Source organism: Oryzias latipes, chromosome 3, assembly GCF_002234675.1.
Source record: "Oryzias latipes chromosome 3, ASM223467v1".
NCBI lineage: Eukaryota > Metazoa > Chordata > Actinopteri > Beloniformes > Adrianichthyidae > Oryzias > Oryzias latipes.
Genome location: NC_019861.2, coordinates 18,984,236 through 18,998,518, shown reverse-complemented (window position 1 = coordinate 18,998,518; position 14,283 = coordinate 18,984,236). Strand labels below are relative to the sequence as shown.

The following is a 14,283-nucleotide window of genomic DNA, read 5'->3' as shown; positions in this document are numbered from 1 at the left end:
ATACATTTTTTTAAATATTATATTTAGCCTTCTGTGGTTGTTGTTTTTTTTTAGTTATTTTTTTTAGTAGGTTTGGATAAAAGTAATGGTATAACTAAAGTCACCGGTCTAACACAGACATATTTAACACTGTGAAAGGTAAGATCCAGGTTGGCAATACAAGTTGTTGATTGAAAGACAGACATGAACTAATGAAAACATGTTTTTGTTAAAGTGAATTTTGAATCAAACATGATGCTTTGCTGGAAAAAAAAATTAGAGAAAGAAAAGGCTTTCTGATGGTCTTCATTTGGTTAATTTTTACCTATGTAGCAGCAAATTAATCACATGTAGTTATGTTTGTTTAGTGAGATGAGATTAAAGTGGGACCCACTTTGTTCCGCAGTCAACGCTCACCCACACTGACAGAATGCAGCAGAAAGAACTGTCATTTAAATTCAGTCAGAGGAAGCCTAGACGCTTTACTCCCATCTCAAGGGCAGCAGAAAAATTTCAAACTGAATAAAAATTCACTGCTTAAACTATTGACCATTAAGTAGGATTTATATGTGAAGCTATCTCTGCATGCCAACTGAGTATTGTCCCCTGACCATCACTACAATCCAAACCAAAATAATAATCTGTTGGTTACCTTGTCTCAATCTGGCTTTCTTCCTTCTGCCCTTCTTTAAGCTGCGGCTCCACAGCCACCTCTGTGCTGCGATCATCCAAGTCCATCCTCGGGCCAAAAGGCAGAGAACAGGAGCAGCAGGACCCCATTGCTTCCCCTCTGCCACCCTCCTGCTCAGACTCCTGCAGCTCCACCTCTGACTTCCTAACCTGATGAAGCCCTCGGCCAGTAAAGGACTTACTCTTGACAATGTGGATCACTGTGCAAAGAGCAAATTGGGCCCGCAACTGTATATAATCAGTCAAAGCAGGTTCCTGAGTTCAACATTTCCTAATAAAAAGCTTTCCTTCTGTTCTGCAGCACAAATGTCCACTGTATCAGACACAAAAGCTACTCTTTGTTTTTTCTCCCTGTGTTTGGGATTCAACAAACAAACCTCTTTGAAGGCCTAGAGACAGCACAGCAAAACTGTTATGGTTAAACTGTTTAATTACTGCGAGTGGCATCATAAGTCATGCTGGACACAATATTGATGATGCAGTTCTTTTTATGAATTGCTCTGGGCTCAAGTGAGAGTTCTAACTGCTTGACATGTATGAAGGAATAAAAGTTAAAGTTAAAAAAAAGCTTGAGACTTTAACAAGAATAAACACATTTAAAAAACTCTTTTCAATATCAGCTGTACATTTATTACTTTTCTAAAACCAGTTTAGAAATAGCTATGTTCAAAACTGCATTCAAGGTATTAATACAACCTTCTGAACAAAATGTCATCTTCAGTTGGACAGTTTGTATGTCTTTGTGGACAGTTAGGATTTCTGCTTTGTCAGGTCCCATTAAATTCCCACTCAAATCATCTTTTCATCTATTTTTAAAGTGTTCCCAGTGGTCTTTTAATAATAATAATGCCATTTTTAGCCAAAAATGTAAAAAAAAAAAAAAAAAAAAACTGTATCCTTTTCTAGGACTGTTTCTGCAGAGCGGCAGTAGTTCATTAAAAATGTGCCTCTGCGTTGTGGGCAGAACTGTTGAAGGCGCAGAGTAAACTCAAACACCAAAGTTACTATTTTTTAACTTCTTTCTCTTTTTTTCTTTTTTTTTGGTTTTTCTTTCTTTCCACACCACAATCAATAAAAACAGGCCTTGTCTGCTTCAAAACCTCCATATTTGTCTCTGTTTCTCTTCACCCTGGTTCCAGTTTGTTTTTCCTCTTTTTGTGTGTCTGCCTTATCAAGTTTCTGGTTACATTCTGTTTATATTTAAGTGTTTGACCTTCTTCTGGAACAAGAACATTTTTCTGCCTTTACTCATTTTGTGATGTGGCCTGGCCTTTTGTGCTTCATGACTTTGTTTGTGATTTAAAATCATTTGGACTGGATAGAAACCGTCCTCTGGCTCATCTGTTTAGGCTATTACAGCACACAGTAAGGAGCATGTTTATTGAATTATTTCCTTCCTATGTGGATGACACTTTCTCCACATGGAAGTCATCACTCTCAAGTCAATCAGTAAACAAGGACAGTATAATTAGATCATCAGTCAAAACCACCTCAGTATTAACCTCTCCTGTGTTTCCCTTTGTAGAAATGCAAAATATTTCAGCCCTATTTTGGATGGGAAAACAAAAACAAGAAGCTGGCGGATGTATCGGAATCAGAAAGAATCAGCTAAATGTTATCGTCTAACTGTGAGGGCTGTCACTGCAGAAAAGAAAAAAGCTGCATACTGTGAGATACTGTATGCTCAGTGGTAACAAATAACACAATGCACAAAGAAGAAATATAAACTTGACTCAGAAGGTTAGTAAAATATTTATTTGCTAAAGATAAGACAGATATTTCACGTCTGCAAGTCAGATACTGATTTCTGCTGGTCATCCCACATTGACATGTCTCCCTACAGATGTGGTAGAAGCAGTACAAAAATCGGAACTGTCATATGATTTTTTTTTTTAGTCAGTAAAACTCACTGCTAATATTGTTTTTGTTTGGCCACATAAAAGCCCTGCACAAAAGCTGGAAGACCAACTGTTGCGCTTCAATCAGTTTAGTCCTTTCAAATGAAAATAAAGACCATCTACAATGAACAAAGGGAAAACAGACACATTTTTTTAAACTAAAGAACTAACCTACAACAACAGGAAAGGCTTTGGCTCTGTTTTAAACACTAATTAGGAAAAATTTCAATGCTAATATTTGGCTATATAAAAGGCTGACCAGAAATTTGGCTCACTATTTTAAGATTTAAAGGAATTTTTTTTTTTTAACATCGCAATATCTTAGAGCTTTGAACAATTATAATCTGGGCTGTTAGTCTGTTTTAATATGTAAGTAACTGAACATGTAACAGGTAAAATATTATTATAGAAATAGATTGTAATCATTTTCAACACTTTGTTCATGTAAAAAGCAATACGTTATTGCAATGTATTATTTTTGTAATGAGTTACTTCCAACTGTGCTTATTGCCAGCTCTTCTGTATATCCATTTTGTTTTGCTCTACTATCGTCTTTTAGTAGAATCTTGGTTCGTAATAATTGTTAGGTGTTTGTTTTTAGATTAGGCTTTATTTATTTTTTTCAGAAATGTTCTTTTTCCCTCGACTAAGTTGTGTCATGGCACTAAACTATGCCATGACACCTACATACTCAAATAACAAACTATTGCTATCTAAATATTCATGTTAACATTAGCACATGCACTAAAAGGAGTTTATAGATATATTATATTAAATATGTCTAACACAAAGTTTATATTCAGCATTAAATGCAGAATGAAAGAAAATGATTTACAATGTTTTAAAGAATAGCTAGAGCCATGAAATGAAAAGGACCCCTTAAACCTGAAACAGCAGACATGACACCTCTTCAGACACCTTCACTCTGCACTGCTCTGTCTGGCACGCTTTCATGATTGCCCAGGAACAAGCCAAACCAATCTAGGAACACGGTTGTTAATAGGTCTCCAAGGTAACCAGCGAATAAGGACTGTACAGATGTAACAATAGTTCTGTGAGGAAACACTGATCGTGACCTTTCCCTCATCAAATACAATTGTGACTTTACCATATAACCAAATTGTACCAATAAGCAAATTTTAGACAAGAAATGTTGATAAAGTCAAGAGAAAATTAAATAGAGACCCATTTTCTGTGCCGAACTTTCCTTCCATAGTTAAAAGCAACTGCCACAATGACCTAAACTGCCCTCTTTCTCCTGATGTAGTCTATTGCAGTTTCCTGCAATAGAAAATATTTCATTGTGGCATTTTCTCCACAAGTGCTTAAATAGGAACAGATCATCCATGTGGAATTTTTTTTGTTCTTTGACTTGTTTTATGCAAAAAGAAAAAAATGTTAACAAATTTTCTTTTTTTCTCTTGTGCTTTTGCATGTGGCAGATAGTCTTCATTTCATTATTAATATTCATATTATAACCGTAGTTCTATTGTGTTGGCTTTTTTTGTTTAGTAATATTTATGGGATTTCACAATCATTTAATTTCAAACTGCACAAGTATGCAGAAAATCCTGCCGGATGTCTCTCATTGACCACATCAGATGCATTCTAAATGTAACTATTAAGTCAATGCAGTTTGTAGATTTAAAATGATATTAATATATAAATATACTAAATAGCAATATTTCAACAGTGAAGCAGAGATAAAAACCTGCACATCCACACCAAGCTACCCAGGCACTGGAGAGCTTCACTCATGGCTGTTCTGCTACACCAGTGTGACATTTGGAGCCCTGCAAGTCATCATCATTAATCTGAGCTGCGTTCATTTCTGAAGGGGTGAAAGGTTTTCGCCACTCGAGAGTTTCTGCTGTTCCGTTCCTTCTTGAAATAAATAAATAAATAAATAATAAATCACTCTGAGCCTGGTTTCCTGCCTCATCACAAAAGGCAAGGAGAACCATTTGGGAGAACACTTTAAAGCAATGTCTGTCAAGCGAAAACTTTCAAACCTGCTGCGGTTAAAACAAGAAAAAGAAACATGTTCTTTGAATGGCCCTGCAGAAAGATACAGGACCTTTTTGAAATTCAGAAAATTCTTTTTCAAAATGCAATTTTATGGCTAAGCATGTACATTTTTCTTGGTTTGTTTTGCTTCTTGAGCATCGGTCAGAATTATAACCATATGTCAAATATAAATAAAACTATAATTTAAATATTGATTAAATACAAATATATTTTATATATTTGGATTAAAGACATCATTTCCATTTTGATACTTGAAGCTAGTTTCCGACATCACATTTGACAAACATTTTCTGACCTCTGCAGTGAGGTATGAAACTGATGTGTTTGCAGAAAGGAAAAGCTTCATTAAGACAGCCTTTAGGGTAACTAGCCTGGAGGGATACTTCTCCTTTTTTTATTTTTTTATTCTACATTAAAAGGCCCTACTTGAAAACTCCCAAAACATCTCATTGCTAAGTCAAGCCGTCCAGGTCAAAACAGTCAGCTATTTGAAAACTGCAAGTACAACCTGAATACATAATAAGCAATGGGACAAAAGGAGGTAAAAAAAAAGTCATTACATAGACTCGAGAAACAGTAAAATAATGACAAAGCACTTGCTTCTAATGGGTACATAAAATAGGGATAAAAGCTGAGTAAGCCGTTTTTGTTGTGCAAGTATTAGTGTGGGTATCAAACACTTCTTTCTGGACCATTCATGGAATTGTAAGTCCACTCAACAATGCAAACTGTGTACTCAACAAGACACCATTGTACCACTGGAGTCATTTTTTGACTTTGAAAGTGAATAATGTGGTGTATAATACACTTAAACAAATCCTGCATGTTGCCAAATCTTTAATTGAAACAATACTTTTTATTTATTTCTAAAAAACACACCTTATTGGGTCTAACCCTCAGATGCACAATTAAAACATGAAGAAGTTTTATCTCTTTCTACTTTAGCTTGAGAATCAGACTTTAAGTAATTTAATAAACTTTACAAAAACATAATATTAGTCATAAAAAGTTCATTTTTTTTACTTTTTTGCTTACTCAAATTAATCTAAGCATGTCTAAGGTGATGCACAGACCAAACTAACCAACAAGCCCCGTCATCTTTCACCTGTACTCTTATCTAGAGGGATTGAAATGTGAGGTTTTCAGAAGATGATTCTCCAACTGGGTCACCTCTTTGGAGAACTGCCAGAACTAAGACAGACACTATTTCAATCTGCTGCCAAACATGGCAACACATCCTCTATTTCCTACAGCTAAGCCTCCTAGTTCGTACTCAGAGTCTCTTAATTTATAAAAACTAAATTGGATTTTCCGGCACCTGTTTCAATTTTGGAAATAATTTGTTTTTTGATAATGCACCTATATTTATGGGAAAGATTCTTGGAAAGCATTAACCTGATAAGTTCTGGTCTGCAAGCAGCAGGCTGACCTACAACAGGGTAGAACCTAGTTTTCTTTTTCCCCCTGCTGCGGTGACTTAACAATACTTCCTTTGTGCTTCAGCTCAGCTAAATTCCACCATCAACACACCAATAGATCTACCAACTGTTGTCAAGGTAGCACCACGTGGGCTTCAGTGTTTCAGTTTGTTGCTGTGTACCTCCGGGATAGCTCAGAGAAGCAGACCCAAGTTTTTTTTACACAAACTGGTAGCTTTGTTTTGACTATCAGATCTGTCTAAAAAAAAAAAAAAAACTTTTACAGAAAGTTCCAATTATTTAAACTCTAAGCACTGTTTAAACTGTTCTTCACACTCTTCTTTTTTGTACATTTCTGAATGATTTATAGATTTCAAAAATATTTTTTTTCCAAGTGTTACACCTTAAAGAGTGAATTTACACTATTTTGTTTGGTTTGGTTTTTTTCCGTTTCCTCGGATAGCTTTATTCCGCTGATAAGAAAGCTCACTGGAACCAAACAAAAAAACTTTAGTCTGCCTGAAGACAAGGGTCTTGATTTGCTTGCAGGTGAACTCTGGTGTGCAGACAATCTGGTGGATGAAAAAAGTGAACTAAAAACAGTAAGTGGCATAAAGGCTAAGAGTACAGAAAACAAATACCAATAAATAGACAACTAATATTGTATTTGTGGAGAAAAATAAATCATGAAAACATTTGAAAATGTTTTATCACTCAGCATGGTGCGGTAAGAAGGTAGAAGGATTTATTGCATGACACCCAGAGGACTACGGTCAGTTTTTCTTCTGTGCCTTTTTTCCCTTTCTGGAAAGAGTAACAAGACTGCTTCCATACAAGAAGATGTTGCAACTTATTGACTTTTTTTATTTCAGATGTTTTATTAAACAAAAATGTCATCCCAAGACCGTAACTTTTCAACCCTTAAAGAGATCAAACTGAATCAGCGTATTCTGTCGCGGAAAAAAAGTGGCATTGTGATGGTATGTAACACTTTATATGGACATCGGGGAAAAGCCACTTTTAATTGTTGCTTACCAGCGTAAAGCCGCTTTTCTCTGCCTATCAGCTGATTCATGTTGATCGCATAAGGAGTTACGGTCAGAGTAAAGCAGGCTTTGACAGAGACAGCACCGGTGTTAACTTTTAACGCTTAAAGCTGGAAAAAAAAACACAACTCTTAGGGTCACCAGTTAAATTAGTGTTTTGGATTAAAAAAAAAAAAGGAGTATTTTCCGCATATTATATTGCCATGTTGTCTGCAACCAGCTTCTCTTGAATTTTCCCACCATCCCTTCTTAATCCAAATAAGTCAGTAGAACTGTTGTATAGCGTGTTTGCAGAAGTGTGTCTAAAATGGTGCCCTTTTTTTTGATCTGTCCATTTCCAATTTTTGAAAAAACAAAAGAAAGTTGAGTTTCAAGGGGAAATGTTTGGTGACTTTTGTCAACATTTTTCCTTTCTTTTCAAGGTAATATCTAACCCTTTAACGCCACGAATGTCGCCAGTGACATCTAAAAAAGATATTAGCTTTGCACTGATATGCAACACATCACTCTAGTAAATGTTTGCATGATGCACAAAAGTTGCTTTTCTCTGCAACAGAATCAGCTGATTTACATCAATTGCATAAACACTTTACTACTGTACAGTGTTACATATAAGTGCAAGTCTGCTTTTCTCTACTTAAGAATCTGCAGGAATTACGTTAACGTTTGAAGAGTTACAGCTGTCTAAAAAAAATGTAAACCCGGACGCTAAAGTTCTGATGTAAAAGGGTTAAAAACTAAGATCATTTTGGCATTAATATAAACATGTTACCATCTTGTACCAAAGTTGTTCAAATGTTCTAGCACAGGTGGCTTTCTTAACCTCTAATGTGTCAAACTAACTATTGTTTTTTTAAGAGAAACATATTGAATTCACCAGGGTTATGCACTCAGCACTATTTCCTGCACACAGAATAGAAAGGCAATTAAGTGGGGCATAAAGACATCTGCAACAACTACTTAAGACTATTTTTCTACACAATAATCTGAGTCATTTGGGAGATTTATGGAAAAGGTCACAAAACAGTCAAATAATATGTTAAGATTCTAGTTCAAATGTGTTTCTTTTTTTAAAAATTCATATTGTAGGTAAAGATTTTTACCTTAAATAATTATTGAGTTAAAATCAATATTAACCCTTGATTTTGTGTTACCTGATTTACACATTTCTACAGCTCCTCAACGGAAAGAGGCACCTGGGGCTGTCTTAGTCGGCAACAAATCAAGTAGACTAACAGTGATGAAGCGTTCAACAATAAGAAAGTGGCACGAACCATCCACCATCAGTTATCTGCACCTGACTGTTTGTGGTTATCCTATGTCAGGCAGGTTGCAGGATTGACCCGGGAGGACAAGCTGCTGGTCCAGAGGAAGCACACTCAGAACAAAGCAAAAGCGGATCTACCCACCACGCCAGAACCAATTGTACTGCCTTTTCACGTGGCAAAGAAACCCGGCAAGATGTCAAGCAGTGATTGGAGGAAGCAACTGAGCACAAGAGATCAGTGTGTTTCCCTGGTGCTTGTCACAAAAACAAAGAAAAAAGAAAGGAATCATTGTAAAAAGCCAAATGGGCATCAAGTAGGCGATCTGTCTCAAAGACTTGACATTTAGGATGCCATATATCACCAAACCTCACACTTGCATTGTTCTATCCTTCTGTTTCCTGAGAAAAAACAAAGATTCTCTTTATTCTGCAGATCAGCAAACAAACATTCATCTTTTGACACTGACATGTTTTGATTTAAACAGCATTTTTGTCTTTCTTTTTTCATTTTATGAAGCCAGCATTGCCACAATAAATACATGTTGTTATTTCACAGCGACACTCTGCGGAGCACCACAAAGAAAATGCCTCCCTATTTGTAGCGATCAACTGCAGAAAGCCTACAGCTATGTGGGCATAAAACTCACCATACAAGCCCTCTGTCTGGAGCAAATTGGGCAAACTAAAAGGGGCATGACTGGACATGGACCTTAAACAAGCTTTGTGGGTGACATTGCAGCTAATAATGATCCAGATCTATTGCATCGCTATTCGGGATATCACCGTTCTCCACTATTTATTTACCCTGAATTCTGACAGCATGAGGTCGTATTGCATGATTGACACGTCAGCAAATGTCCAGGTCATTAAGAGTGGAAATGCCTATAATCGGATAACATCAAGAGCATGAATCTTTCTGGAGTGTTTCGGCAGATGGTGTCAATTTTGTTAGTTTCTTTTAACAATCCTTTCATTCTAAAAGAAGGAGGGATGCACAAATTTCCCCAAACAAAAACTCCACAGCCATGACTTTGAAAATGATGTCCTCCCTGCTTCAATAAAGAAATCACGCCATTCATCTCTGTCATCAAATGGACACATCCCTCTCCTGGCTGCAACCTTTACAGCCTTCCAGTTCACTGCCACACAAGCTGCACACTTGGGCTGCACACCTATCTGACAGAGAGAGTAGAGGTCCTGCATGGTGGATGTGAGGGGAATTTTAATAACTTCCCTCCTGTCCTGCAAGGCACTCTCCATTCACACTGCAAAGGCGGACCATTGGTTTCACTTTTTCCTGTGGGGGTCCCTGAACGTCGCATTTCTCTGTCCCGCTGCTCTAAACTCCGAAGGGGTTATTTAAAAAAAAACATTTATTGGTATAAAACCGAACACAGAAGATACCAAAGTGTAAAGAAGCCCCAAACACAGAGCCATTTCGGACACTCACTTGATGAAGTAGCTGGCTCCTTCCTCCGTGAAACCCTCTTCCCATCCTCTGGGCAAGTCTGTAACACGAACAAGAACGAGCCATTATTACAAACACGAACCCCACACTGCAGCAGCAACGTCCCCCCTCCTCCGGACACCCTGAAAACCGCGGTAGTTTTGTCGGGTACCTGAACGTATCATGTGTCCGGAGTTCACGGGCTCACCAGTGCGGGGATGAAGCCAAGTAGTGCTACGAGATGTATCGCTGCAAGAAAAGACACCTGTTACTGAACGGCAATAAAACAATATCAAACCAAAGGCAAAAGAAAAGAAACCCAGACACCCGCCGCGCGGCGGTAATGCCTCAAAAAGTGGCGCCAAAAGATTGAACACCGCTCACTTTGTAAAGAAAACCCGTCCATCTCTGCAAACTCCGTACGACCAGTGGTCAGGTAGGGTGTCCCGTCCGAGAGGTGCCGCCATGATCCCTAGTCTCTGACGACTCCAGTCCCCCCTCCTCCTCCTCCCCGCGCCTCCTCCAGGCTCCACACTCCGCAGACTTTTTCTAGGGAGCCCGGATAATAATGCCACCTCACGGGCAACGTGGGTGTTAAAGGGGAAGAATGCCAAAGAATAACAATCGGAACAAAAGACTTGAAATAAAAATGATTCTTTCATCCACTCCAGAGAGGAGCACCGGATTCAACCGTTTCAAAATAATTTGACTTGTGTGCAATCTGAACTCAAAAGAGGATGTTCATTTGACAAATATTTAGGGATTATTGTCAACAATTCACACAAATAGACATGTTTTATCAACACAATGTCTGAGGAGAAAAGATTTGGCTCAGACAGATTTCCAACCCTTCAAAAAATGGCCATGAAGCATAGGATAAGGAACTGTGATAAAAATTAAAAATAAAAACCTGAAAAGTTGATAACAGTAAGGTTGGCTTGACTTTTCACCAGTGATGAGTTTGTTACATTTATATCGTCATTGTTTGTCCATCTTCATTTATATATATCAATTAAAACGTTATCAGCATTATCAAACAAACAATGAACATTGAATAGAAGTTTAAAAAAATGCCTCCATGCATTTTATATATTTCCTTTCAGGCCAGGTTGTTAAGATAGAGTCCCATAATTGTTAAGACAGGATTATTTGCTGGGCATTAAAAGAAAGCAACAGGGTTACACTTCATTAGGCCAATCTGATCAAAAAAATCAAATATTCTTTATCTATTTTTTGAGCAACAAGTGATCAAGTTATGAGGAAGTAGTAACAAAAACTGTGTATGAGAACGTATGATTGAATATGAGATTTGACTGAAACAAAAAAAACAAAAAAACACCACACTTTAGTTTGTGCAAATTAAGAAACATGAACCAGTAGCCTAAGAATTCAGTCAGGCTATCAGAGCTTATCATTAAAACGTTAGAGGGTAAAAATATATGGTTCTTGGCTCTATTTTTTATAAATAGTCTGTCTAATGATTATTGTTCTTTTGTCTTTTTTTAAGACGGACTTTAAAATTATTGGCTGGCATCAAGTCAAAGCTACTATTTCAAAAAGAAAAAAATACAATAAAAGAGAAAGCATTCAGAGTCAGGTTATTAGTGAAATCAAATAATTATTTACCATTTATCTAAGAAGCTGAATGCTTTCATTTATATAATTAAGGTCAAAACTTGAATGTAAAGATTGTTTATTTATTTGTCTTCCTTGTTTATTTTCTATGTGTAATCATGTTATGTTTTGTGTTCAAGTTTTCTGTCCCACCAGATTCCAGTGAAATACCACTGAAACACCTTTCAGTTTCACCTGGTTGCCTCTCAATCCATCGTCTTTGGATTTTCATTTGTCAGTAAGATAATTTTGTCACAGATTTTGTTTAACATGTGTTACTTTTGTTCAGTTTTTTTTTAATAGTTCAGGTCTTTAAGTCTGGCAGGTAGCTTCTCTCCCCTCAAGCTGGGTCCTCCAACCCTCATCCATTCTGGCAACACGATAATGCAGTGAATGAGGATTAGGACCACTGATGGGAGTAACTAAAAGCAAGTTATTAGATTAATTTTGATGGGACAAAGTATCACATGTTAGGCTATTTGTTTAACAACTTGTCTATTTTTTTTAAATCCGCCCAAAACTCCAGTTCCCAGAGACACATTCCTTCACATTTGCTATCATTGAAAAGCCCCAAATTTCCTCTGTATGTACCAAAATGTTTTAATTCAGAAGTACTAAGTGGTCGGGAAATATTCAGGTTTAGAAATGTTCTCAAATAATTTTGTCCTCTACTGTAGAGAATGCAAAGTTATATTGCTGGAAGTCAAGAGGATATAACAACAGACTAAATGCACAAAATGAAATTCTCTAAACCAGCATGACCATGTGGCATGAACACAAAAATGTCATAAAAATCCTTTTTCCTTCTTTTTTTTTCTTTTGTAGACATTCTAAGTTTTTTTTTTTTTAAATTCATTTAGACTTAATGAGCCCAATTTCCTTTTAGGCTTCATAACCCCAGACTTTTATTTCATCTATGTCTTGCTAAAAAGCCTATATTTTGCTATTGCAGGTCTCATAGAAAGATCAACTTGAAAGTAGTAAGTATTACAATTCTCAGACAGTAACAAATTATAGTAGATAGTAGCTAGTAGCAAAAGTAGCTTTTGAATAACATTAACAAGTTGTATTTCATGTATAACAGTTGGAAGTAACTTGCACATCAATGATGGCTAATATCTGCCTGTTGCCAAAAAGCAAACTCTAGATTTTACTTTTTTTTAAATTAAAATACTTGATGAAAATGTCTCTGTCAAATCAGTGTTTTACAGTTTAGGCTCTTGGGCTAAGTTGTGTAAGCTTTCTCATGCATTATAATGAGCTTCAAAGGTTATCGGTGAAATATGTGTTTGAATTTATGCCTGCCCTAAAGAGTGAAGTTATAGGAATCAATTTAAGAAGCACACTCTGCAGAAAAGGGTTTCAGTAGCTCATTCAGGTGTGGCTCTCCCAGTGTAAAGGCATGCTAAGTTATTTAATGAAAATCTGTGTCATTTATGTTAAATTTAGCTCATTTGAATTGATCCACATCAGTACTCTAAATATGTCCATCCTCAACATGTCTGATACATGAAGGGCAAAAGCACTCTCCATACTGCAGAGTAATCATTTCAGTGCTGCAGTCAAGTGATGGTGTTTGTCCTTGGTATGATTTATCATCATCTGGACTATATGAGCATCCATTTATACATACATACTAATCTGCTCACACAGATAGACACAGTTGCAGTTGCTACACCAGCCACTGCAGCTCTGCAGTGGATGCTGAATCCTTCCTCCTGGCTGCCAGAGGCTCACAATGCAGCAAGGTGACTCAGTGTTATTGTCTTCTCCTCTGAGAGCCTCCTCCCGCTGAATCACACCTCACGAAAGGTGCTGAGTAGAAAATGAAGTAAGGATTAAATTATTCTGAGTTTGTCTTGATCCTCAGTTTATTTGGATCCTAATCTACCTGGCAGAACCTCATATAGGAAATCGATGCTATTGTTTCAGAGATACTTGCCTTTAAAGTATCTCATAATGCCAACAATATCAAATATGCACTAAAAATTGGTCACTAGACTTGGAACTAAAAGAGCATGTATTTTCAGTTCAAAGTGAAAATAATATTTTAATATGAAGTCCATTTAATCAACACATGAATGGACGTTAATGGAAACAGAACTGCTGATTGTCTCTATTCGCTGAAGCTTTTCATTTACTTCCCAACGTCGTTATGATTCTAGGACAGTGATTAATTGCCTCTAAGCTCAATGAACTATATGGCAACGACATCTACAGGGCAGGAATGTTATATTTAGTGATCAGCTCACTTATCCAGGGAGAAGCTGGATTTATTGTCTGCCTGTACCTGCCAGGATTTGTGAATATATAACATGTAATTTTTAATTTTCGTTTTTAATTCTTGCATTTTTATTACAAATTTTATAGTTGCAATGACAAGAAAATTAAAAAATAATGAAAAAATATCGGTGTTGTGTTGTTCCCGTCAACATAATATTTATGGTTATTTCAAGATAAATCAAAACTTTTCTGTTTTCTTTTGAACAAAGTTAAATTACACCATTATTAAAGTTATGTTAGTTACTTAATTAAATAATTGTATCAGTATCAATGGGTATAAACAAGAATGCTGTTTTATAGCTGATTTTAATTAGTTATTCATTAAAATATTTTTACAAAGCTGCACTTGTAAACAGATTATTTTCTAAAGGACAATTCTAAACTGACAGGATGGATGGACGAAAGTCTTTTTTTTTACCAAACCAACAGATTACAATGCTGACCCCTACTGGAGAGGACAAATGATTTAGATCAGAGGACCATTCAGAAAAGATCCAGAAAGTGTTTTAGATTGTATTTTAGAGATAACTACAATCCAAAAAAAAAATTAGAGCATTTTTGTGACAATATACATACATTATAGAAATCACAAACATGTTTAGTGAATCATCTT

General features: G+C 36.4%; 1 protein-coding gene across 10 annotated transcripts in view; it reads right to left on the bottom strand.

The window, feature by feature from the left end:
• Window positions 1-10,271, bottom strand: part of LOC101165134 (pleckstrin homology domain-containing family A member 7) — a 66,637-nt gene extending 56,366 nt beyond the window's left edge. For all 10 annotated transcript variants that reach the window (XM_023953433.1, XM_011489456.3, XM_023953435.1 and 7 more), the window contains exons 1-3: window positions 10,158-10,271; window positions 9,946-10,022; window positions 9,777-9,834 (exon numbers count right to left, since the gene is read on the bottom strand). In XM_023953433.1, the coding sequence (XP_023809201.1) occupies window positions 9,777-9,834; window positions 9,946-10,022; window positions 10,158-10,240 (218 nt within the window). In that variant the 5' untranslated portion in view covers window positions 10,241-10,271. The remainder of the gene's footprint in view (window positions 1-9,776; window positions 9,835-9,945; window positions 10,023-10,157) is intronic.
• Window positions 10,272-14,283: the final 4,012 nt, after the last annotated feature.